Consider the following 23,111-nt stretch of genomic DNA (forward strand, 5'->3'; position numbering starts at 1 on the left):
CTCCCATCCTATATTTTGAACCATCTTGGTCCAAATAAAATACCCCAAGAATACAGATCCCACAAAGGTATAAAGAATTATTTCTTGTATCATCAATATACAATGATTTCTTTCTATCAAACAGGATTTTAAATGGGGTGATATACCATGGATAACTAGACTCTGTACAAGTATCAGAAATATAATAGGATTTCTTTTTTTTTTTCTTCCCCCTTTTATAAATTCCATTACTGAGCTTAAACACCCCCCCCCACCCCCCCGCCTTGCAAGTGCTTAGACATTCCCTGCATTCACAAGATGACACAGTAGTACTTTCATGAACAAGAGGTACTGTCCACTACAAGCTCTGAGGATCTTTGTCTATCAGCTGGTAGTACTCAGGATCATTAGACAGAAGTATTTTGTCTTTGAAGGCAGTGGTGGGAAGAGCAGGGACCGACAGGGAGAATGTGAAATTGTTCGAACTGTAGAGAATTGCAGCTCCTCACAAACAAAGGCATGGAGAGAAGAAAAGGAGGAGGGTGTGATGGCAAGGGAAGAGGAGAATGGGCAGCAAAATGGCCATTCCTACTTCTGCTAAAGACTCACGGACACAAATCTTCAAGTGGATTGTCAAAATGCCTTCCCCACTCTCTGACAAAAGTAACTGGGAGAGAAGTGCACGTTTTGGGGAAATGCTTTGGTGCATGGTAGGTCAGAATAGAAGAGGTGAGGCTGCAAGGACACTGATGTCCTGGTCCCACTTCTGCCACAAAATTGCCTCACCATCAGCCAAGACATAAACAGGCCCTTTGTATCATTTTTTTTCCTATTCCCCCTCCCTTTATTTTCATGTGTATGTATTTTGATTGGACATACTTAAAAGTTTGTTCACACAGTGCCTGGGGCCTTCAGCCAGTTTTGCAAACAAAAACTGACAGTAAGAGCTTTTTTTTAAAAAAAACAACTTACAAACACAGGCAAAAATAAAACCCATGGCAAAATCCTGACCTTGCTGAAAGTGGTATAAGCATAGTGTTAAAAAGTTGACACATCCCTACTGAATACAGCGTTCAAGAGAGGACTGTGCTGCTTGGGCTAGCTAAGGTTCAAACTGGAATGAGAGCCAGTGACAATGGAGGGTGAGGATGGAGACGAACAGCCTGCCTTCAGAGAGCAGGCGGGGAGAACCGAGCTTGTCTGACATGAGGACACAGTGGGAAGGGCAGTGGCCATACCACCAGCAAGGAAGAAGAGCTGAGCGCAGTGGTAGCACAAGGACAGAAGGCTATGAGAGCAGACCTGGGGAAGATTAGACACATCACTGGAAAAGGGCTCCCAAATATCAAAAAAGACTGATTACAGCTAGAGTTAATGGGGACAAAAGATCGTGCTTGTTAAGCTTCTGAAGAGAATCCCGTGATGTGGCCGCACAACTAGGTCGTAGACTTGTTTCTCAAATGAGGATCTGGTCAAAAATGAAAAGCACACTGCAAAGCAAACTCTGCCTGCATGGTGGATTGTTGTATGGTCAGAGTGCTCAAAGGAAACAAATTCAGCAAAAGATAGGGGGTTATTTTATTTGTTTGCTTTTGATGAAGATTTAAGTACGTCCAGCTAATAAAAAATTAAGGAAGATGGAGAAAATCTGCAAAAGATGTAACTCCCCCCTCCCCAGTTATGGGAATTTTTTTTTCCCAGTTACCGTTCAGGAGAAAGAGAGTAAGTACCTGCACATCGGAGAGTGGCCAGATGGGGAGGAAGGGCAGCGGAGGAGGAGAAGCCTACGTATGCAAATTGTGTGAAAGCCTGGAGGATGAGGAAGCCTCCACTGACTTCAGCTGGGCTAAGATTTTACTCACTGAGCTCTAAACTTCAGAGATACGGCAGCCTTCATCAACAGGTAGCTTCAGCTCAGTAGTTATTTTCTGGATGGCAGTTTCCCCAAGGCAGTTGTGTGTTTATTACCAATGACCATTCATTATTTCACACTGACTCTGTCTCCCTCCAAAACACAAGGCTGCCTGTTGGACTTACACACCCCTTCCTGTGTTTGAGGCTATAAAAACATGCTCCAGAACCCAAAGCTGCTCTCACAACCCCATGGACTTCAATGGGCTGGGTGAGGGTTCAGCCCAGAGTCTGAGAATCTACTTATTTCCATGCAGACGTCCACTTACACGGCAATACAAGTGGGGGAAGAGTGTTAATTTTTAAGTTCCTGGCTACACTCCAACTTTAGTAATTACATCCAGCAAAAGTGAATTTCCCCTGAAATTTCAATTACAGAAGGTATTTTCCACCGCCACTGCTTAAGTGCTCTGCAATGTTTGTCTGGTGTAATTCTGCTAAATTATTTCCTGATTTCCTCTCACAGCAGTTGTCTTTTCATAGTGGATCCACTGTCTGCCCATCAGTCAGTTAACCCTGTCTCAATGTACATTAAGGGCATATTATAGAGGGGTAATGAAGGATCAAGAGATGTTGTAAGCACGCTGCACGCATACAAAGTGAGTGGGGTGATGCTACAAGCGGAGAAGAGTTGCAAATGGTTAAAACAACCTGAAGACACTACCTTAATAGTCTAAACCATTTATGAAAATCACTGTTAGTCACCCACTAACCTTTTATAAACTATTCATAAGCACACTCCGACTAATGAACCGTAATTACTAAGCTTAAGGAACATTCAGGGTTGGGAAGCATTATATGCTCCAAAGGTCTGTATCATCATGCAGGCAAAGATGGGAACTATTTTTAAAGGAAGGCTCTGGAAAAACGTGGATGGAGGGATGAGGCTGAGGCCTGTCATGGCTTCATCATTTGGGCAGAGCCAACACAGCAACCCCAAGGCTTGTACCAGGGCCCTGCGGGGCTGTGGGCTGGAGGCCAGCCATGAGCAGCATGTTTGCAGGCAAGCGTGGGCGTTCGTGGGCATCCCTGGGCACGCCAGCCCCATCTGCCAGCTATGCCGGCTACTCAGGGCAAGGGCTGTCCCACGGCGGAGATCAGACACTCCAGCTGATACGACGGGCATGAGAAAACATGCATCAGACCACATATCAGAGCATGGTCTGCCCAGAGGGTGTTCCCATGTATGGGAAACTAGGAGAGAAGTTTCTGGGCTGAAACAAAGGATAAACATCTTAAACCTATTCATCACTCTGCGTGTGCGCCTGAGCATGTGTGCACATACGGGCTTATGTCAGAGACAAAAACAAAAGCTGTGCACACCCCTCACCTTTGCCTAAGATATTCCCCAGTATTTTTTTCTCTAGACAAGTATTCCATGAATTGCAATAAACACCCTAAAAATTCTAAGCAGCTCATTATACACCACTGTCTCCTTTTATGGCTCCAAGCCAGAATATAATGATGAGTCTTAACTTGTTAAGGACAACTAATTTTTTGTTCCTGGCTGTCTCAGGGGCTTCTCTCTTACTCACTCTCACTTTACTTCACTGTTGACATGTTTCTGTTAACTGGATGTCATCTGCCTGCCTTGATTTTATGCACAAGCAGTAGGATGCATTTTTCTGTGCAACAATTCTGCTTTGAGTTGCATTAGATTTGTCATTATTCTCTCATTTTCCCCTTGCACTTGTAACATTTCATCTATTCCTGCCTTATTTTTTGAGCCACGGTGCACCCACATTATGGTTTATACATGATCTTGCTCCCTTTGAAGCCGGCAGATTTCAGAGCCAGCCCTCGTCAGGAGAAGTGCCTGCTACCAATTTAGCAGGCTGAGGGCCCCGAGCTCCAACAACTCAATCTAAAGGGGGTCACAGGGTGGCACAAGCGAGTGTCAGCAAGTGCTGTTTAATTGCCAATCTAGGCTTCTCCATGGTGTTTAAAGTATAATGACCCATCACTTAATTCTGAGAAGTCCTGGCCCTGCTGCTGAATGGAATGAATATCAAAGGATGTGCTAGAACAGGGCAAGGAGCCTACATTTCCTATAACTGCCATAAGTATAATAGACCTCTACTTCTGTCGTCCCATTACCACAATAATGTATTTAATTTGCTGTGTACTCTTTTTAACTAGATACCTTTCATAAAGCCTATCTTGGGAATATAGCCTCCCCCCTCCCACATCTCCCCCCTCCCTCAAATGACTAGCCTCTCTAATAATAATTAAACTAAATCAAGCTCTACTTTGCCTCACACCATGCCTGCAAGTCTTCTATAGGTATTAAAAAAGATTAAATGGAGGGATGGAACCATTGTTTAAATTTGCAGGTCTCTCCCCAACCCAGGATTTTTTCTCCCCCATGCTGAGTCTATTAATTTATTTTTTTAAGTTATTTTCCAGTTGCGTCTCTATTTGCTGGAGCAACACAGGCAAATTTTAGGTTTTCGCTTTTACTCCACTTATCTGAAGCATGCAATGCACTGTTTCCCTACCCATTCACTCATGAGCTCCAGTTACAGGTTTCCATTTCTCAGTGAGGTGTGTTTCCCCCCAACCCTCCCCCAATCTTTTTCTCCTTAAAGCCTCTATACACCAACCTTCACATACGAAACTGCAGAGATGGAGAGGAAGGGACAGAGCAGGGAAGAGACGTGGAACCTTGCTATGTAATGCATGTTAATTTAATTATGTGCCATCATCAAAATGGATTTGCTGTTTCAGCCCATCAGGAAAGTCTAAACTTCCACCGATATAATTAACCAGACTGAAAATCAGATGAACAGAAAATAAAACTATCATTAGGAGCAATTAGTGATTACTTAAACATAGTGCTGCCAACCAGTTTGTAAATAAAACTAGCAGCCCCTGGAAAATTAGATGGAATTAATTGGAGGTAGGGAGGGGGAGAAATACATACTTCTAAAGCTTTAGAGGGTCAGGCAGGCCCTTTTATGTTGACTATCAGTGTTTGGAGCTTTAGTAGGGGAAAAGACTGTGCAATAACCTTCCTCCCAACTCTGCCTGAAGAGCAGCCCCCCCTCCCTCCTGAGACTCCCCTCTCACACACAGAGTGCAGCTCTGGGTGATAGCCACCGAGAAAGTAAAAGGTATCACGACTTCTCCTGCTTGCTTTTTCAACATCACATTCTCCCAGCTTTTTCATTTAGTTAGCGTTCCAAGATGACTGCTCCTCACATCTCCTTCAAAACCACATTCTTAAAACCCAATGACAGCGCTAGGACACCCTCTCCTACTCCAACAGGAAGGTACTCCTTGTTCTCTCCTCTGTCCACTGAAAAACTGACGATGACTGTTTAACTGAAGTCCTTTCAGAACTATGTTTCCCAGATGAAATGCCCTCCTCTAGAGAGGGTGGCAGGAGGAGTTACATTTGCTCTCAATTCAGGACCTCAGCATTTGAACTCACCTTGACATGGAAGCATTGACAGTCAGAGCTGTTGGGTAAGGGTGGCGGAAACCCCCCGTCGTGATTGGGTACACTGGCTGACCTTGCCTGGCAAAAAAGAAGGGAAAGAGAGAATGAGAGAAAGAAAAAAGGTGTTTTTTTTTTTAAAAAAGAAAAACAACAAAAAACTTCTCTCTGCACAGTAAGCTTTATTCTCATTTGATCAGAACAAAAATCTTGGGGATTGTACAGCAAGGATCAAAGGAAAGAAACACAGAACAATTTGAATGCCATAAATCTGATAGGAATGGCTAATTAAATTTTATAACCTCTGCTTATGTCAATAGAGACCCTCTCCCCAAGCTGAAACTAGGTGTTTTGTTGTAATAATTAAAGGCGAAGTCTCGCTTGCTTTAATGGAGCCATCACACTAATTGAGGGCTACACATCCAAAGGAAAACAATAATGAATGTAAATTTATACCAAAATAAAGTACAGTGAATCAAAGGACTTCAGTTGCGCTTTGGGCCTCTTTCGGTATTTAGATCTCGGTGAGAAAACATTAAATTAACAGAGCTTAATTTGTAGCCTTTTGTCAGATTAACAAGTGTTGACAAGAGTTACCGGGGGAGAGTCCCCAAGAAGTATTGTGGGTAACCAATAGACAATCACACCTCATTACAATAATTAAAAAATACAGCAACATGCAAAACAGCATCCTCATGAAAGACACACAACTTTTTCTGATTGAGGTTTGTCTGTGCTGGCTAGTTCTTTTCATCTGTCCTTCAAATATATCATCTGACTGGGCAGGATGCTTTCTGGGGGGGTACTATGTTAGAGACATGCAGGCCAGTTGAGGATAGATGGAGTTGGGAAGTTGATGGTGAAGCACAAGTGGAAACGAGAGGGGAAATAAAAAGCTTGGGTTACTTCAGTAAAGTTGGCCATGCTGCTGTCCTAGAGCAAAAGCAAATGTGATGGTATCGCCCTTCAACAAAAACCACTCGGAGGAGCTGTACGAGCCATGAGTAGGCAACTACGCCGTGGGTCTTGACTTGTTACAAAGCAGCGGTGATGAGAGTCCTCTTGTGACTGAGGTGGCCATTAGCACCTGCCTGACGAAACTGGCCACACTTGGCAACATTCGCATGGTTTGGCAGCCATGACATGAGGTTCAAGGACGACAAACCTGTGTCTGCACACATAAGGATGTAAGGCTCTGAGACACAGCTGAGCAATGAGGCACAAGCCAACGACAGTGAGGAATTTCTTCCCTGCACTCTCACGTCTTTAACATTACTGACTTCTGGCACTAGCTGAGTATGTTTTAAATCCTGAGGCTGTTACTGTGCAAGCTTGAGCTGAGCAGTTGCAACAGAGGAGCACGAGACAGCTGTACTGCAGCTAGGTCCTGCAAGCAAGCAAGAAGAGGAGCTGACATGCATTCCACCAGTGTTCAGCGTGTCCTATGGATAAAGTAAATCACCGCAAATGAGGAGGAAGTTAAGATTTCAGGAAGCAGTGCTCTGGGTTTTCCTTGTGCTCATGCTGTGCTCTTCTGGACAAACAGCATTCTGCAGAGAGCTGATGGACATGCTTCACCCTCAGGGTGGGAGAACCTCTACCCAGACAAGTTGCATGACCACCCTGTGATGAAGGGCAGCTTGCAAAGTGGCCAGAAGCAGGCTGCTGGGGCCAAGGTCCAAGCTCCATTCTCCTGCATCCACACTTCTGTGCTTGAGAAAGGCCCTCCAGCCTTTGGCGCCAAACCCCGTCCCCTGCCCAAGACCCGGGGTGTGTGGGGACCCCCTGCTCTGCTTTGCTCTCCTACGGAGTGTGAACTCTACTCCCTTATGGAGGGCAAATTTGTGAAGAGATATTTCAGCACAGCTGGCCAAACAACCTTGAGCAGGAACAAACTATTTCTAGCTTTGGGCAATTGATTTCTAAAGAAATATGACCTCTCCAAAATTGATGAGGCCTGTTATGTGAGAAAAATAGGGTAATAATCTTGACTTATAATGCAGAGAACCATTGTATCCAGTAATACAAATGTATTTTATAAGTGTTTAAATGAAATATACTGTACAAAAGGGCTAGGCAATGCTTAAGTGCATTATAAACCCACTGCAGAGACAGCAACATAAGAAAAAAAAAGAAAATAAGGACTCAATTACTGGAGGGAACCTCATACCCAATAAGGCTCTGCAAGTGGGATAAGAGGAGCTGAAAAGAAAACAAACCCCCAAACTAACTTTACACAGCTTTTTTCTTAGCCGGTTTTAAAGTAAACTAATTCCCTTTCTTGTTTGCAGGAAAATTCCATTCCTCAGATGCCAACTGCCCAGCCACATCTCGACCAGGAATGCTGATCACTGGCCGATGTAAAGCTCTACTGTTTCACAAGAAAAATGAAAGCGGTTTGAACGGGGAAGGCAAATGAAATTTAAAGCTGCACATTTATAGTGAGGGTGGCCTTGGGAAAAAAAGAGTCCATGAGAACCACCCTGAGCCCCAAGAAAACCAAATCTGAGAAAAACCCATGTGGTGCCATGTAAGGTTATTAAACCAGAAAAGGGCTTTTCTGCAGAAAGGTTTAAAAATTCGTGCTTCATGAGCCATCAGCTGGTTGAGACAACATGCAAAGCTGTGTCCAACTGCTCCTGTTTGTTTAAAACCACATGACCTGGCATAAGTTTTAATTAATCTTTATGAGGTGGGTAAATTCATAAGCACTCAATGAAGTGGCAGCTGGCAAACAGACTTATCTCAACGCACACACACACACACCATTTTTAACATAAATTTTACACATCAAAAAAGAAAAAGGAAATGAAAAAAATGGAACTCCTTACTGTGGTACTAACCATCCTAGCGGATGGGGGATTTGTCCTACAGTGCCTGGTGATAACGGATAATAAGGAGATATATCTGGAGGATGTGGAGGCCTTGGAATTCCTATAGAAGAGGAATATAAAGCACCATTAGTATTGAGACATGGAAATAAATAAATTAGAAGAAAAACTACGTATGTTTCTAAATCGCTGTCTATTAATTTCTATCACAATACTCATGGTTTCACTTTGGGTTTCCAAAGGCTGTTTCATGGTCTTACTTTATAAAGTGAGCCTCTTGGCATCTTATTAAATGAGATTCAAACAGAAAAACTCACGTTATTTGCTCCCTCCCTCCCCTCTCCATTCAGAGATAATTATTTTGTTATTTAGGATGAGAATTTAGGAGTCTCAGCTGAAGTTTCGATGTGACGCTGTGTTAGGTGCTGTCTTGAATGCTTAACAGAAAGATGGTCGCTGTATCAACTTCACAGTTATTTTAGTCTCAAAAGTCATCAAAAGAGCACAGGCCCTACGCATACGTTGACTGGGTACTCAGTAGCATGGCAGTATTCCAAGGTAACCTCCAAGATGAGTTACAAAGTCATTGTAATTGCGAAATGTTTGCTTTTGAGCAAACCTAGGAAACCTTTCCTGAAACCGAAGAGTGGAGGTGAAAGCCCCTGGAAACGCTTAGCAAAACCAGTGGTACATGCTGAAGGGCTGCAGGCAAGGACAGAAAGCCCACCCGTCCTCTCTGAAACCAGTGCAGTTCCTACTCAGACAGCAGAAATCGGCTCCAGACACAAGCCTTAAATCTTAATGCTCCTCACCTTAAGAGCAAGTCGAAATTACTCAGAGGAGTAAGGGTTACAAGACTGGGTCTTTCAATTAACAAGCCAGAACACAATTACACAGCAGAAGCAAAATTAAAACGGAGAGCATTAAATGGAAGGGGTACTGTATTCATGGCTAAAAACTATTTTTTTAACTCACTCAGGAAGCTTTTAATCTCTAAATTAAATCTCCTTGTGTGACATTTTCATGCAGACATTGCTTTTTCTCCATTACAAAACCCAAACAGATTAACTGGGCTTTAACCATCCAGCGAGCTATTTGCACACTTGAAAGAATGTTCACAGAAGAAAAGTAAACAGTCTACAGACGTTAATCATATGTTTTACGATAACCATTTAAAAGCTATTCCCTGTACTGCCATTATTTAAATGAGAGGTTGACTATGCCATTCACTTGCAATACCCAGGGATGGCGAGAGGGATTCCTTTTAAGCCATGTGAAGTTAGCGTTAAGCACAATTAAAAGGGGGCCCCAGCTGAAGCATAGGGAGTGCAAAGTAGCTAATGCACAGCCTTATTCAAGGGCTGGAGTTTAGATAAATTATCTGCATACGTTAGGGCCGACGCAGAGAGATTCCTTTGACGTGAATTCAGTTTCTGATGTACTTTCCAATTAACTAGCTGGGATTTGGATTAACCAAAACAAAACCACTGTCACTAGGAATTCAATGCAGCTTGAAGAAAGAAGATTGACACTGTTTGACTTCTCTGGGCCCTCAGGTTAAACAGGGACTCTTAAAAAGTTAGAATAACATGTAAATTCTACTCTGTAACACCAATAAATCTAGTCAGGGTTTTACACGGTGCTCTATATTCAAGGAGACTGCCCTTCAGGCTGAACTGAGAGTTGGGTAGACTTACATTGGGGAAAAGAGTTGCAAGTGTAGAGCTGGGGCTAAGTAGTTAGAGTGGATGAAAATTCAACATTATAGGAGAAAAATGGCTGAACCCCTGACACAGAAACAATGGGATTTGGGGAATTAAAAGAGATTCATTTTGAAATCGGTCATGACCCACCACCTTTAAAATTCCAGCTGCAATTTTCTAAGTGCAGATCACAGAATGTACATGTTTAATTCTCTGGGTCATGCATGCAAACCAAGCACTTGGTAGATCGAACTACTAGGTGGGGTATCATGCTTGCGAAGAAACATACCTTCAAAAGACCCCACACATGCAACTCTGGTGTCACCCTGCAGAAGCTTTATGAAAATTCACCCAGTAGGTTTCCTTCTGAAGCTTAATTGGCTTAAAAGGAAACTATTTTGTCTGGGTTCTTGTATGTGTTTGACATTTTACATGCCCCCTTTGGTGCTCCAGCATGGGAAATCCTTCCTCCAACACTCCTTCCCCCTAAGACACAAAATGGAAAGATCCACCCACCTGCTCTAAAAGCACCCCAAACTATTTCCCACTTACCTGTTTTGGGATCTACGTCGGCTGGTAAGTGTGGAGGAGGGTTTCCCGGTGTGAAGTGCTCATTGCTGTACGTGATAAGCGGCGTAAGAGGGTGTACATGGTGTGGGTGCTGCACAACTGGCACTTTGTTAGACTGCCAAGAGAAAAAGGTTGATGGCATTAGAGGAGTGCCAGGTACTCCCCGCTGCAGCACAACGCATGACATACAGAAATCTGAGTACCCAGGATTTCAACATGATTCTCAGACTTTTGCAGATCCCTTCTCGGTGTCACCCTTGCAGTTCTCCCACCCTCTTGCTTAAAACCTCCTCACACACTTTCCCTGCTCTTGAGTTACTTTAATCTTTTTGACCTGCCGTGCCCCTGTATGGAGCAATAGCAATTCTTTAAAATTTTTCCTTTTTATTTTATAATCTTGTGCTTCACCTCCAAGATGCAGGCAGACTCCTCAGTGAGGGGCTGACAGAGTCCCCCATTTAATTAGCAGGAGACCCAAATGCTCACTGACCTGTAGGTCTTTTCCTTTCCCCTTCCTGTCCTCACTTTCAGTTCTGCATTTTACTGCTCACTGCAAACACTCCAGATAAAAAGCCTTTGTAGTGCTAGAGTATTCCCTTCATCAGCAAGCATTAAGCTGACAAGTGATCACCTGCATATTTTATACATATGTGTATTTTAGAAGAGCTGATTAATTATCAATTCATCAGAGTGCGCTAATAAATGGAAACTGGATACTGATGAATTAGGTACTAAAATATTCAGCTATATAAATAATGGCAAAAACACAGATAGAGCCATTGAAATAAACACTCTTGTGGGGGGAATAATCACGCAGATATCATAAGGTTTTCCCTGTCACACTCCTAGCTCTGGGGGGAAGAAAAAAATTTTTTCTTAAACAAAAAAAAAAAAAAAAAAGGAGTGAATGAATGAAAGGAAAAGGCAGGCTGAACTGTAACTTACCCTTACAAGATCACAAAGAAAAAATTAAGCTGAAACAAGCGAACTGCTGGACCATTTACTGCGAGTAATCCAATTGCAAAAAACCCTATTCCCCACAGAGGATTTTCACTAAAATCCTACAACAGGGACATTTAACCAGATTAGGTACCAGCAAAGATAAAGAGGCTGGTATTAGATGATGAATGGATTAGAGTCAGGTTTCATTTTAGAATGTGTCTTCATTTCCTTTTATTACTTTAAGTAAGGAACAACTTGCATTAACATCAAGTAAAAGGAATCACATTAAAATAATGTAGTGGTACCACGGTGGCCCCCGATAGCGCCGCTGCTGTTCAGGGTCTGCCAGCGCTCTCCTACTTGCCCGCCTGCCTGAGGACGGCTCCGACCCCACCGCCTGCTCCCCAGCACCCCCAAATACACACGCCCTCGCCACCGCCGCTTTGGACAAGTTATTATCTGATCTTGGTTTGAATGCTCTGAGCTTCCCTTAAAAGCATTTGAAAAATAATTCCGTTCTTCTTCAGGAATGAGTTTCTAGACTGGGGGGAATGAAGATGGAAGACAGACTGAGAGCTAGGAGGAAAAGCAACGTCAGTCTTCCCCAAATAAACAATAAGTCTCTCCATCAGGCTTCAGTCAAGCTAAGCTTCACCTTCGGCTCTTGCAGCCTCCCCCACCCCGGGAGGCTCCGCCAGCCCCAGCCCCTGCCGTACATAGCTATTTGACTCACCCTTCTGATAACCTGCAGAAAAAAGTGTGCACCCAAGAGAAGCAAGCCAAAGAGCAGCGCTTGTGCTTCCCCCAGCTTTTACCGTCTCTCTCTTTTTGCAGTCCTTACATGGAACGATTCCCCTCTAACACCACGCACATGGCACAGGAGACCCACGTCAAGTAGCTACCATGCAGGACAGAGCATGGCTGCAACAGCCAACACTATGAATTACAGCATGTTGTGTTGGTTGGGTTGTAGGTCAGATCTTCTGCCAGCTGTGCAACCAAGGACAATTCTGGGCTGCACAGATCCACAATGGTTTCACATCAGAAAAGCTATGGGGATTTAGCCCCCAATTCAAAAAGCCAAAGGAGAAGCTCTAACCCAAAATCTGTTCTCTTCCATGGGAACCAAGTTAAGCAGTCCGAAAGTAACTGAAAGGTTTGGCAAGGGCTTCACATAACAAATCATATTATACACCATGCAAACTAGAAGGCATCTACTCAACAATACATGGCATTAGATGCCAAATGACCAGTTGATCTGGTTCACAAAAAAATTCATTCCCAATAAGGGGGATCTTTGCTAGCCAAGAATTGTGGGAACTCTTGCTGTTAGGTGACCCACAGTGCGGCTGGTAGCTGCTGTAGCCTCTGTGCCTTCCCAACTCTATCTTCACATCATTGCAAAAAACCCTCACCCAGTTCCTGACGCACAGTGAGGGCTGTCTTCCACAGAGAGCTTATTTTCATAGAAACTGGAACTGGTTAGTTAAAAAAATAAGTAAGTGACAGAATAACATTAGAGGGTCAGACTTAAGCTGACAAACAAGAAACAACACATGAGAGGAAAGCTGGACTTACATGCCTGTGTCACCAAAGCCAGCTATACAATAGGGGGTTACATGTAAACTGTGGGAAACTACCACCCACTGCTTTGATATGCCAAGACCCCCCGCAATATCTCCACAAAACGGCATGAGCGCTAAATTATTATGTATTTACTTAAGACCTTTCAGAGAAAAATAAAATGCAAAAATAAAATAAGATAAAAATCAACAACCAAGAGTTTGAACTTTAGTCCGCAAACTTTTCTCCATGTAAGTAATTGTTCTTTGGGTGGCTGCCCTGCACCCAAACAGGGAATTCATACAAAGGTACTGGATATAAGGGTATGATACTTTTTTGTCACTCTGATGATGCTGGGGCAAAGGTGTGGAGAGACTGTACTGGGGGAAAAGGAGAAACTGTCACCTGCATGCTCCAAAATATGCTCTCCAGGATAGAGGAGTGTGATCCAGTGCCCCTGAAAATCAGTCTGCATCTGTATTACTACCCTGGGCTAGGTTTGTATTGTTTTGCACTGTTTATCACACACTGGGAAAAGGGACCGTAACTCTGCTCAGAATAGCACACAAAATTTGCCAGCCAAGCTAATTATGCATAATATGCTAAATAAGCTACTCTTTAAAAGCAGCATTCCTGAAGTTAACTAAGCGTCCTTGGAAAAGAGAAAAAGAAAGGACTAGCTGGGAAAGCCCAGGATTAATCCTGCACATGCATCTTCCTTTGAAGTCAATGGGAGCTCTGCCTGACTAACAAGTGTGGTCCTAACCCCATCCACTGGCAATGAAAGGTAAACCGCAGAAGCCATCAACAGCAGACACCTATTAGATGACCTTAGCCATCCCCCTGCAAAAGGCCCTTCTCCAATATACATTTGTGAGTACTTTATCAAGGGTAGTTTTAAGCTAAAAGCCATTGTGAGATGCAGGAATTTCTCTGGCAACTTGGAGAACTCCATTTATGGCCGTGTCAGGCACGGAACGGGGAGCTGCACTGGTGCGCACCGATCAGCATTAGGGCATGTGCTAACAGGACAGAAAGAAGTGGAGATTTCTAGACCGAAATCCCAGCATCTACAAAGTACCAAGTCATCTGCTGATAAATCACTGCTCTCCACTGAAAGCTGGGGTCTCGTACGCTGGGTTAGAGGGCACAGTAAAGAATAGCAAAAAAACAACAGAAGTTTGCTTTTCTTGATAACCCCTGCCTGGAGCAAACCAGAGGAAATTGTCCCCATAGGGACTCAACTACTAAATCTCTCTATATGAATTTGAAATGCTTCTGGGAGTGCTTAAACACAGATGACTTTAAACAATAATGGAGCTCTGGAATGAAAAAAGAAGGGGGAAAAAAAAACAAAACAAAACCAAACACCAAAAAACCAAACCAAATTCTGGACTGATATATGTTTGAGAGGGATACTGAGATCCGTTTAGCCTAAGTTCTGATAAGCGCCTTTAGGGAACAAAAAAACTATCTGAACTTCAGATTTAAACTGCAGGGGATTTTGTGTATAAATTGCTATGTATTAGTCTTTGTTGCGTGGTAAGGACATTTCATTAACAGGATGAAAGATACTTGTATGCGTATACAGCCTAATTTAATACACCCCACTGATGAATACTCCCCATTTATTGAAGAAGTTAATACATGCTGTATAAATCAATAGTTCCTAAGTCTCTGAAAGCAACGTACGACTTGCACAAGATGAAACATTGTATTGTTGAGCACACAAAGAAAAAACCACCTTTAAATAGGAAGAGTTTGTTACTGCAATTTCTGTTTGCAAATTCATAGCTTGTTTGGCTTTGGTAATAAAAACATGGCATCAACACAAAGCCAGCGAAAAACATGCCAGAGAGGCCAGAGAATTTGTCCTTACCGGGATAACGCCGGTTTACTAAAAAGAGGTCTGCAAAAATAGCCACCCAGGCTGAAAGCAAGCTAGCATGCCATTGCAGCGTTGCAACCTCAGAGGAAGGCTGGTGGGAGACCCCACTCCGATGCAGGTGGGAGACACCCCCAGCTGGGCAGCCCAGGGCAGGGGGATGCTCCTGCCCCAGCACAGCCTGAAACTCCGGTGGCTGCCAGCACAGCTCCCATAGCCACAGCCGGGGAGGGACCCTCTTCCCTGACCCGGGCAACCTTGTCAGTGTACTTAAAGCCTCCAGTCCTGCTTGTGAGGCAGGGACGTGCTGCTGCCCACCAGGCACCCCCCAAACACCCGCAACCAGGAGCGTGGCAGGGGAGGGACAACTCATCAGGCACTTGCGCCCCGGATCCCCAGAGCCCCCTCCCCTTCCTCCACTACCAGCAGCTGAGGAGGAATGAGAGCTCACCATTCACCTTAAAACCTATTAATCAACAGACACTGAAAACAAATGGAGCTAGAGCTCCGCCTGTCTTTTTTTGCCACATCCTCCTCTTCCCCATTGCTTTCCCTTTCTGCTGAAGAAAGATGGGCCCTGAAAGTGCCTTTATGAGCCTAATACAATAAAACAAAAGCGGCACAGAAGAGGGTTTGTCAGGCTTTTCCCCTCCTCCAGGATGGATGCAGAAGGTCGACAGTGGTCTTGAATGAGCAGGCCCTCCTGGAGTTGCTCCCTGGGCTTAGTAAAGGGTACCATTCAATACTAGTTCACATTAAAAAAATAAGTTTATAACTTGTCTCCCTGTGTTTTCCAGACGGTGCTATCGCAGTTATGCTGACTATGGCCAGTGAAATGCTAACAGATGTTCCTGAGCTGTTCTGCAGCTCCAAAGATGCTCATAAGAGGAGCTGCTTTTTTTCTAAAGGCTGGTTTCTCCTTGGATCTGCCTAGAAATGACACGCCACTCCCCAATCCACAAAACTAAATTGCAAGAAAAGGCAAATCCCAAAATATTGCTGCAAATATTGGAATATTCTTGCATTTCCAGCCAGGGTCACCAACACCCAAAGCAGAGCACCCATCAGTAAGCACTACTCCAGCCCCCAGGATCACCCACATCAGCAGCTGCTCCAGATGGCACCCCAAACTCCAACAAGGAAACTGCAAACCATTCAGGTTGACTGGAAAGCTAAAGCCAACCAAACGCACCAGCTCTACGTAACTCAGTTCTCATCCCCTTTCCCAAGCATAAAAATTCAATGCCAGCGATGAAGCATTTCCTGAAAAAAATCTAAGATTTAATTTTACCCGCCTCCGTTTAGCTACTGGAGTCACGGTTTATTTTTTGAAGGATGCTTTCACACCTGACTAAGCATTCTTTCCTGAAAACTACTTCCCCTTGCTCCATTATGGCTGACGCAGTGGCCTGAGCCCTTTCGCAGTTTAATGTAGCTGATTTCTGCCTAAGGTCCTGCCCTAAGCTAACTGCCCATTGTAGCATGGGACAAGGCCTCCATTGATACTCACAACTCGCCCTGCTAAAAAAAGGCTCATTTTCTGCTTTCACACAAATGATGACAGGAGCACTGACAACCATGTGCTGGGACAATACCCCCCCTAGACAGAGCTTGACAAAAAAAACCCCAACCCCCCACTGCCCTTCCCTTAATAAATGGGGGAAAAAAAAGGCGGGGACAGATACACACACACTTTTACATCCTTCTGGTTCTTCCCCACCCTCCCTGACCACTTCCCAGGCCAGCGAGCGCCTACCTGCTCCTGCAAGAACTGCCCGCTTTCCAAAAAAACCCCATGCTCTATTAGCAATCTCTCAGACAAAACAACAAAATCAGCTTCCTGGCTCTAAGTGTCCAGCAATTCATTCCAGAAAAGAAGTTTCCTTTTTTTTTTTTTCCTCCCCCTCCTTGTAACTATGATGAAGTGCCCCCTGAGTACTGCAGCACGAAGCCACCGTGCCTGACATTTTCGGCATCCTTCCTGTAAGGGAGCAAAGGTACTGAGGGGAGGGGGTGGGGAAGCGAGGATTTAAGATGTTCAGGAAATTTCCACTTAATTTCGCCAAAAGGCAATTATGTGAAATGATCTGGTGACAATTAGCATACGCCAAATCCTCCAGCGTCAAAGGGAAAGAACTGGGGTTTAGCTATCCAATTACTGCCTGTTAGTTCTTATGCAGGAGAATTAAAAAACAGTAGTAAACCATTATTATTAAGCGTGCTCACACTTTGCTTTCAAAGTTGTTCTGGACTCTTATCTTACTGCTATGGTATTCAGGATGGCTTTTTGATATTTTTTTTTCACTGAAAAAAACCCAAGAAACTCAGGGTTTTAAATATAAGTTTAAGTGCTGCATTCTTGGATCATGTGGTGTTACTCTAATGTCAGGTCAGACCCAGGTAAGCACCTGCTATACAGCTGTATATTTTGAGATCCTTCGGCAACACATGGAATTACATTTACACCAGTTAGACTTCACCTCACTCATTCTCTTAATGCTTGATTGATAAAGAGAAAGCACTCTGCTGCATCGCTCTGCCTACTCTGGGCATACAAACTTGGACACCAGAGCTACCTCAGCCCATAGCCCACAACTGTGGCCTGCAGGTATCCAGCCAAGCCTTACAGGGTACCACAAAATTAGAGATGATTTGATCAACAGGTGTATTTCCCCGTATGAGGAGGGCAAGGTAGTGCTCAAACTCTTCAAGTTTCAGGTATCAAGGTGTCCAGCTCTGTTTCTTCCATTACAAAAGGAGAGGCACAGTTTCTTCCCCAACCTGACAAACAGACGGTGCTTTCTTTGCGTACTTTAGTTAATTACTTGACAGACATTATCTCTGTAGAGCAGACAAGCTTTCATCCACGTCTAACAATGCAAAAAGCGGAAAGACTTGAAACCGAGTAACACCGTTTTCTTAAGCAGCACCAGTACAAGGTGTGCTGGATACAGCAAGCAGAGACCAGGGAAACCTAAGCACATTTCTTCAGGAAACGGTCCTGAACATAAAGGGCATGGAGAGGGGAGAGCAATAACCTAAGCACAAAAATTCAGAAAAGATGGGAAGATGGGAGAAATGACTATAAGCAAAAGGATACTTATAATTGCGCTGAGAGACCTTATTTGTTACATGCTTTGTATGAATACCTAGTAATGCAATTTCACTTACTCCCTAGCAGTCTCTAAAATGTCACATTATAAACAGCTTTAATTCTTGCATGTAAATCGCTTATTTCAGCACTGGACAGACATATATCATAGAGGAAACAGCTCCACTGATTTTGTTAGGGTATCTCTGACTTCTGTTTACAGTAAGAACTTGAATGTGAGGCTGTTAAAAAACTGCAAGAAATGAAAAAAAAAATAATAATATCACGCATGCCTATATCCACTTGTATTTGGCAATTGCAGTAATAACAGCATTATTAAAAAACTAACATGCATAAACATGCCCTAAGATACAATGCCAAGTTTTCAGTACAGTTTTTTTAAATGCAGTATTCACAAATCATAGCAGACTGTGCTCAATACCGATACACAATATATGTAGCAAATGTATATTAAATAGCTTAACAAATAACAAACCTCTAAAAAACGCTTTCATTTTTGAATGTGCTAAAACCATTACATGCTGCCACAAAACAATTAAGCGATGAAACTATGTAAGCCCAGATCAATTATTTCTTGAATAAATTCAACAAAGTTTCCCTAAAAATGTGATGTTAAATGCACATCAGAACCAAAGCACCTTTCAAATATTTTGGAAGCAAAGAAACAGACACATTTATACAGCGCTGTCAGGCCTTTCACCCCAAGTCCCAGCAAAAAGAATTCCTCTAAAGGTAAAATGCTTATGAGATCTCATCACCAGCCATGCAAAACCTGCATATGCAACAACATGCAGTGAATGAAGAAACATTTAAATAACTGTCCTTTTAGATTAATTCATTTTAGATGAATTCTACAGAATTTTATCCCTTATTTTATACAAGAAAAGGCAAATAAATCAACTAAGCTACTCTAGCAAAGGTACCATACAGAGTACTGATGTGATAGAAATCCTCCTCCTGGACCGAGTGACTGGACGCAAGCCTGGCAGAGTTAGAAAAGAGAACAGCAGAAAACTCAAGACTCCCACAAAACCTCTGGCAAAAATGCAATGCTTTCTAAAATTCTTAAATATGTATAAATTTTCTGTGTATAATTACGGGCAATGTACAGAATGGGCTGAGGGGTAGATTTACTCTCTGTAACATATATTAATAGAAGAAAGTCTCATGGACTTCTGGTAACAAACATTGAGCCACTGTGTCAAAACATGTTATCTCATATTTATCAACATTCCATATTATTTTTCATATTCCTTTATCACTGAGTGAAATAATTTTTATGTAGTGTCCCTAAGATTTCCATCATTCACATCACGGCTGAGCTTTCTGAAGAATTCAGAAAATTTAACTGAGTGTCAAACACACACAGGATCAAAAGCATCCAATTAGAAACTACTACATAGTATTTTTAATAATTTCCCCCCCAAAAAGAAAAAAATCGTTTTGTGTATGACCAGAATTAAACCATTCCATCTCCAAACCCCCTTAAACTGTAATGTATGTGCCCTGCTACAAACCAACTTTTTTCTCCTTAAAAAAAATAAAACCAAACATTTTTACCTTCATGGTTTCAGAGTTAAGGAAATATCGTACTGAACTGAAGAAAGCTTTGAAGTGGCCCCCTCCACCCCAAAGGAGAAAAAGAAAAGAAAAGCTAGTGATGTCATGGTCACTGTGTGAATGTATGACTGCGGATGTAACACACAGCTAATACACGCGCACACACTTCTCCCTCGCTGGTAACCATTGTTCAGCATCCAGAAATCAGCCCCTCAAACCTGCTGTACACCAGGCTCTGAAACACTGCCCCCCCCCCAAACACACCCGATCCCACCAAGAAAAAATTTCTTGCCCCCCCCCCCCCCCCGCCTTCCACAAACCAAACCCCAAAATCAGGCGGAGGGAAGGGCAAAGAGGAGGAGTGCAACAACTCTGCCCCGCTGCACCACTGTGTCGCGACAAAACAGCACTCTGCCGCTCGCTCCTGCCACTGCTGTAAAATTAAAGTGGCATCGAAAAGTCACGCTTCCCCCTACTAAAAAAGACTGTTACCATAAAATAAATAAACAAAAACAACGTTGCTAACAAAGGTCACAGCTGGAGATGCTTGCTTGCTGTCTATGCTCCCCCCCCCCCCCGCCCCTTTTTTTTTCCACACAGAAGGAAAGAAAAGGAGAGGGAGAGAGGGGGAGAGGGAGAGAAGAGTCACATCAGAAGTTCAATGGTCAAGACGGAAAGCGTGTACACAGAAAGTGCTACTCACCCAGCAATTCAAATTGAGATGCCAGCAGCCGAACTGCTGGAAGAGAGAGAACCCAGAGGCAAGCGCTCCTCCTTTACCACTCAAATCTTCCATTCCCACTAAAATTGCATCCCTCGGGTACATAACAGCTTTGTCTTTCCTTCTCTTAACCTCAAAAACTTTTTGCTTTACTGTCTAGATGCCAGTTGTCCAGGCTTTGTATTATTTTCCTCGCAGCTTTTCTCTCTCTTTTTCTTTCCCCGCTCCCCCCCCCCCTCCACTTAAAGTACTAGAAAAGCTGTCTTAAAAGATCAAGATGTCTCCAGCTTTTTGGCCTGGTGTTTTCTGAATGCTCAAAATCCACTGTCATGTTGGCTGTGAGAAGTGTCTTATTTCTAAATTGTCGGCTGCGGTTATCAAAATTTAGAGAAGCCTCCTGTCTTTTCTGATATAGCACTTTACCATCATCCTTCCAGAGAGTGGGGAAAGGACTTCCCCCCCCCCCCCCCCCCCCCCCATGCAGGTATATGTCTGCTTAGAAGAGCTAAAAAGCAGTTACCTTGGAAATCAATGACAATGCTACTACAACCCAGGTTGCACAGGTATTACCAAGTGCAGCGAGGAAACGCCGGCCGGCCGTGAGGGAGCATGACCAGTTAAGTGTAGCAAGCAGTCACTTTATCTGCAAGATTGTCAAATCCCTCAAAACAAATTTCTTAGGGGGAGAGCTGTACGGAAAGTGTATTTTCTTGTCACTGTAACACCGAGGTGACATTTGGCAGACCTTCACCATTAGCTCTGGTCTTCCCCCACCCCCACCCCCCCTTTTCCTTTAGTATTTAATACTTCTGTAAACCACTGACCCCACTGTAAAAGCAATGCAAGAGGAGCTGCGAGACCGTTAACGTTACGGTGCCCTGGCTATCGTAGTTTCCTAAGCTGCTCCTAAGTGAGAATAAACAGGGGTACCCTGAGAGCATCGCTGAACTGAGCAAGGGTGAAGCCTTCTCCCCTGCGCCTCGCTCTTGCCTACGCGCATTGCAAGACACCAGCTTCCTCCATCTGAGCGGGGTACGGAGGGCAAACCGCTGCACCCAAGTTTGCCAAGAGTCGATTTCTCATCTCTTATTTATCCTTTTCCCTAAAGTTGCAAAGTACTTACTCAGCAACAGGGGTAAAAGCTATAAAGGGTGGTTTAACAGGGAATAGTTAGGAAACCATGGCTGCCCTCTTCCCCTCCTCACTTCCTAATCGAGTTTGTTAATAGTGGTGGATGCTGCACGCAGGGAGAGCAATCGCCATGGGACGGATGCTGCTGCAGACGAGGCACTGAAGGAAACCAGTTGCAAACACTTGTCTTCCCCACGCACATCTGGGGGACTCATGCAAATGAGTTCATCCCCCCCTCCCCCTTGCCCCCAAAGAACGAAACAACAGGGCTGAGTAAATATAAGGAAAAAAATTTAAACTGTTTCAAACAGGGAGACCTTGAGCAGTTCCAGGTTTGCTTTTTAAACGGCAGTTTAATCTGCGAAGGCTGCGGGCTAAACAAAAAAACCCAAACTGAAACAAAACACAAACTGGCACTCAGGACCCGGCGAAAAATAAAAATTAATATTATTTAAGGGCTGACGAAGCAAGAAGGGGGAAAAATCTGTGCGTTTTCTGTCCGCCTGAGCACCGTCCCCCCTCTCCCCGCACCGCTCTGGCCTTCGCGTGCAAAGTGTCAGCCAGCAACCTTTAAGGCCCTTAATACCAAAACAAAACCCCGCGATTTCCCTTTACACGGCAATAACAAAAGCAACGAGGCTCCAGTTTGACAAGTAAAAAGCCTCAACAACACGGCAACTAATTGCCTTCCCTCCCTCTATTCACAGCAGCCACCACACTCCAGCGGCCGCCTTTGTCACACGTGCGATTTCCCGCGGCAGCGCCAGCGCCGGGGCCGCTGACGGACAGTTCCCCCCATTTAGCAATAACTCCGCAAAGTGCAGCGGATGGGACGGGCGACGCGGAGTTCGGGCTGGCCGGCTCTTCCCTAAGGATGCGCGGCACACGGGAAGCAGCCCGGACTCCCCGGGACCTCCCCATTCCCACCCACCACTACCCCCCCCCAGCAGCAACAAGCTGCTGCGGGATGGGGGTTCCCCGCCCCCCCGCCCCGGCCGCGGCCGCTTCCCCGGAGCCGTCGGGGCCAAGCGGCCCGGAGCGGGGAGGCCGAGGGCGGCGGGAGGCGGGCGGGCGGCCGGGGGGGCGGCAGCGGCAGCCCAGCCCCGCGCCCCCCCGCCCCGAGCGCTCCTTACCATGAGGTTGCAATCGCAGAGGGGGGGGAGAGCCCAAGCGCGGCTGCAGTTCGCTGCGCGCATTCCTGCAGCCGCGACCGCAGGTGCTAAAACAAAGTTGGGCGTTTAGCGGAAGAGAGGGGAAAACGCGCGGCTTGCCATGTTCTAAAAAAGTTTACATCTATTAAAAAATAATAATATGTACCCCGTCTGCTAAGCCGGCGGGGGCGCGGGGGGGGGGGGGGGGGGGAATGATAGGGAAAACTGCTCTGCTAGTTTAATCTCGGGGTGGGGGGGGGTGGGGGGGGGGGGGGGTAGGGAAGGACAAAACAACCCCCTCGCAGAAATTTCACGCCTTTCCAAATTAAAATAGCGCGGCAAGTTCCTACCGACGCAGGAGCCCGTCAGGGAGGCGCAGCGTCCCATCGCGCTCCCGCCGCAGCCACAGGTCAGAGCCCTCCGCAAGTTCCTCCCCGGCAGCCGGGGGCGGCGGGAGCCGGGGGGCGCAAGGGGCGCGGACGCGGAGCCGCGCAAGGCAGCGCTTACCATTGACAAGGGCGTTAGTCAGGGCGCGTCCCGCCGCCCGCTGCACGCATGCTGCTGCCCGCCGGCTGCTGCGCCCGCTGCCAGGTGCGCGCTGCGCCGCCGCGCA

General features: G+C 44.9%; 1 protein-coding gene across 20 annotated transcripts in view; it reads right to left on the reverse strand.

Moving 5' to 3' along the window:
• The window catches only part of TCF7L2 (transcription factor 7 like 2), a 180,787-nt gene that overhangs the window by 18,118 nt on the left and 139,558 nt on the right, over positions 1 to 23,111 (reverse strand). For 16 of the 20 annotated variants that reach the window (XR_005829617.1, XM_040606121.1, XM_040606120.1 and 13 more), the window contains exons 5-7: positions 10,416 to 10,548; positions 8,161 to 8,263; positions 5,324 to 5,410 (exon numbers count right to left, since the gene is read on the reverse strand). Coding sequence is in view for 19 of the 20 variants with exons in the window: in XM_040606121.1 (XP_040462055.1) it covers positions 5,324 to 5,410; positions 8,161 to 8,263; positions 10,416 to 10,548 (323 nt within the window). In the remaining variant the exon portion in view is untranslated. The remainder of the gene's footprint in view (positions 1 to 5,323; positions 5,411 to 8,160; positions 8,264 to 10,415; positions 10,549 to 23,111) is intronic. The other 4 variants (XM_040606124.1, XM_040606122.1, XM_040606136.1 and 1 more) reach the window with 1 other exon arrangement.

Source organism: Falco naumanni, chromosome 9 (assembly GCF_017639655.2).
Source record: "Falco naumanni isolate bFalNau1 chromosome 9, bFalNau1.pat, whole genome shotgun sequence".
NCBI lineage: Eukaryota > Metazoa > Chordata > Aves > Falconiformes > Falconidae > Falco > Falco naumanni.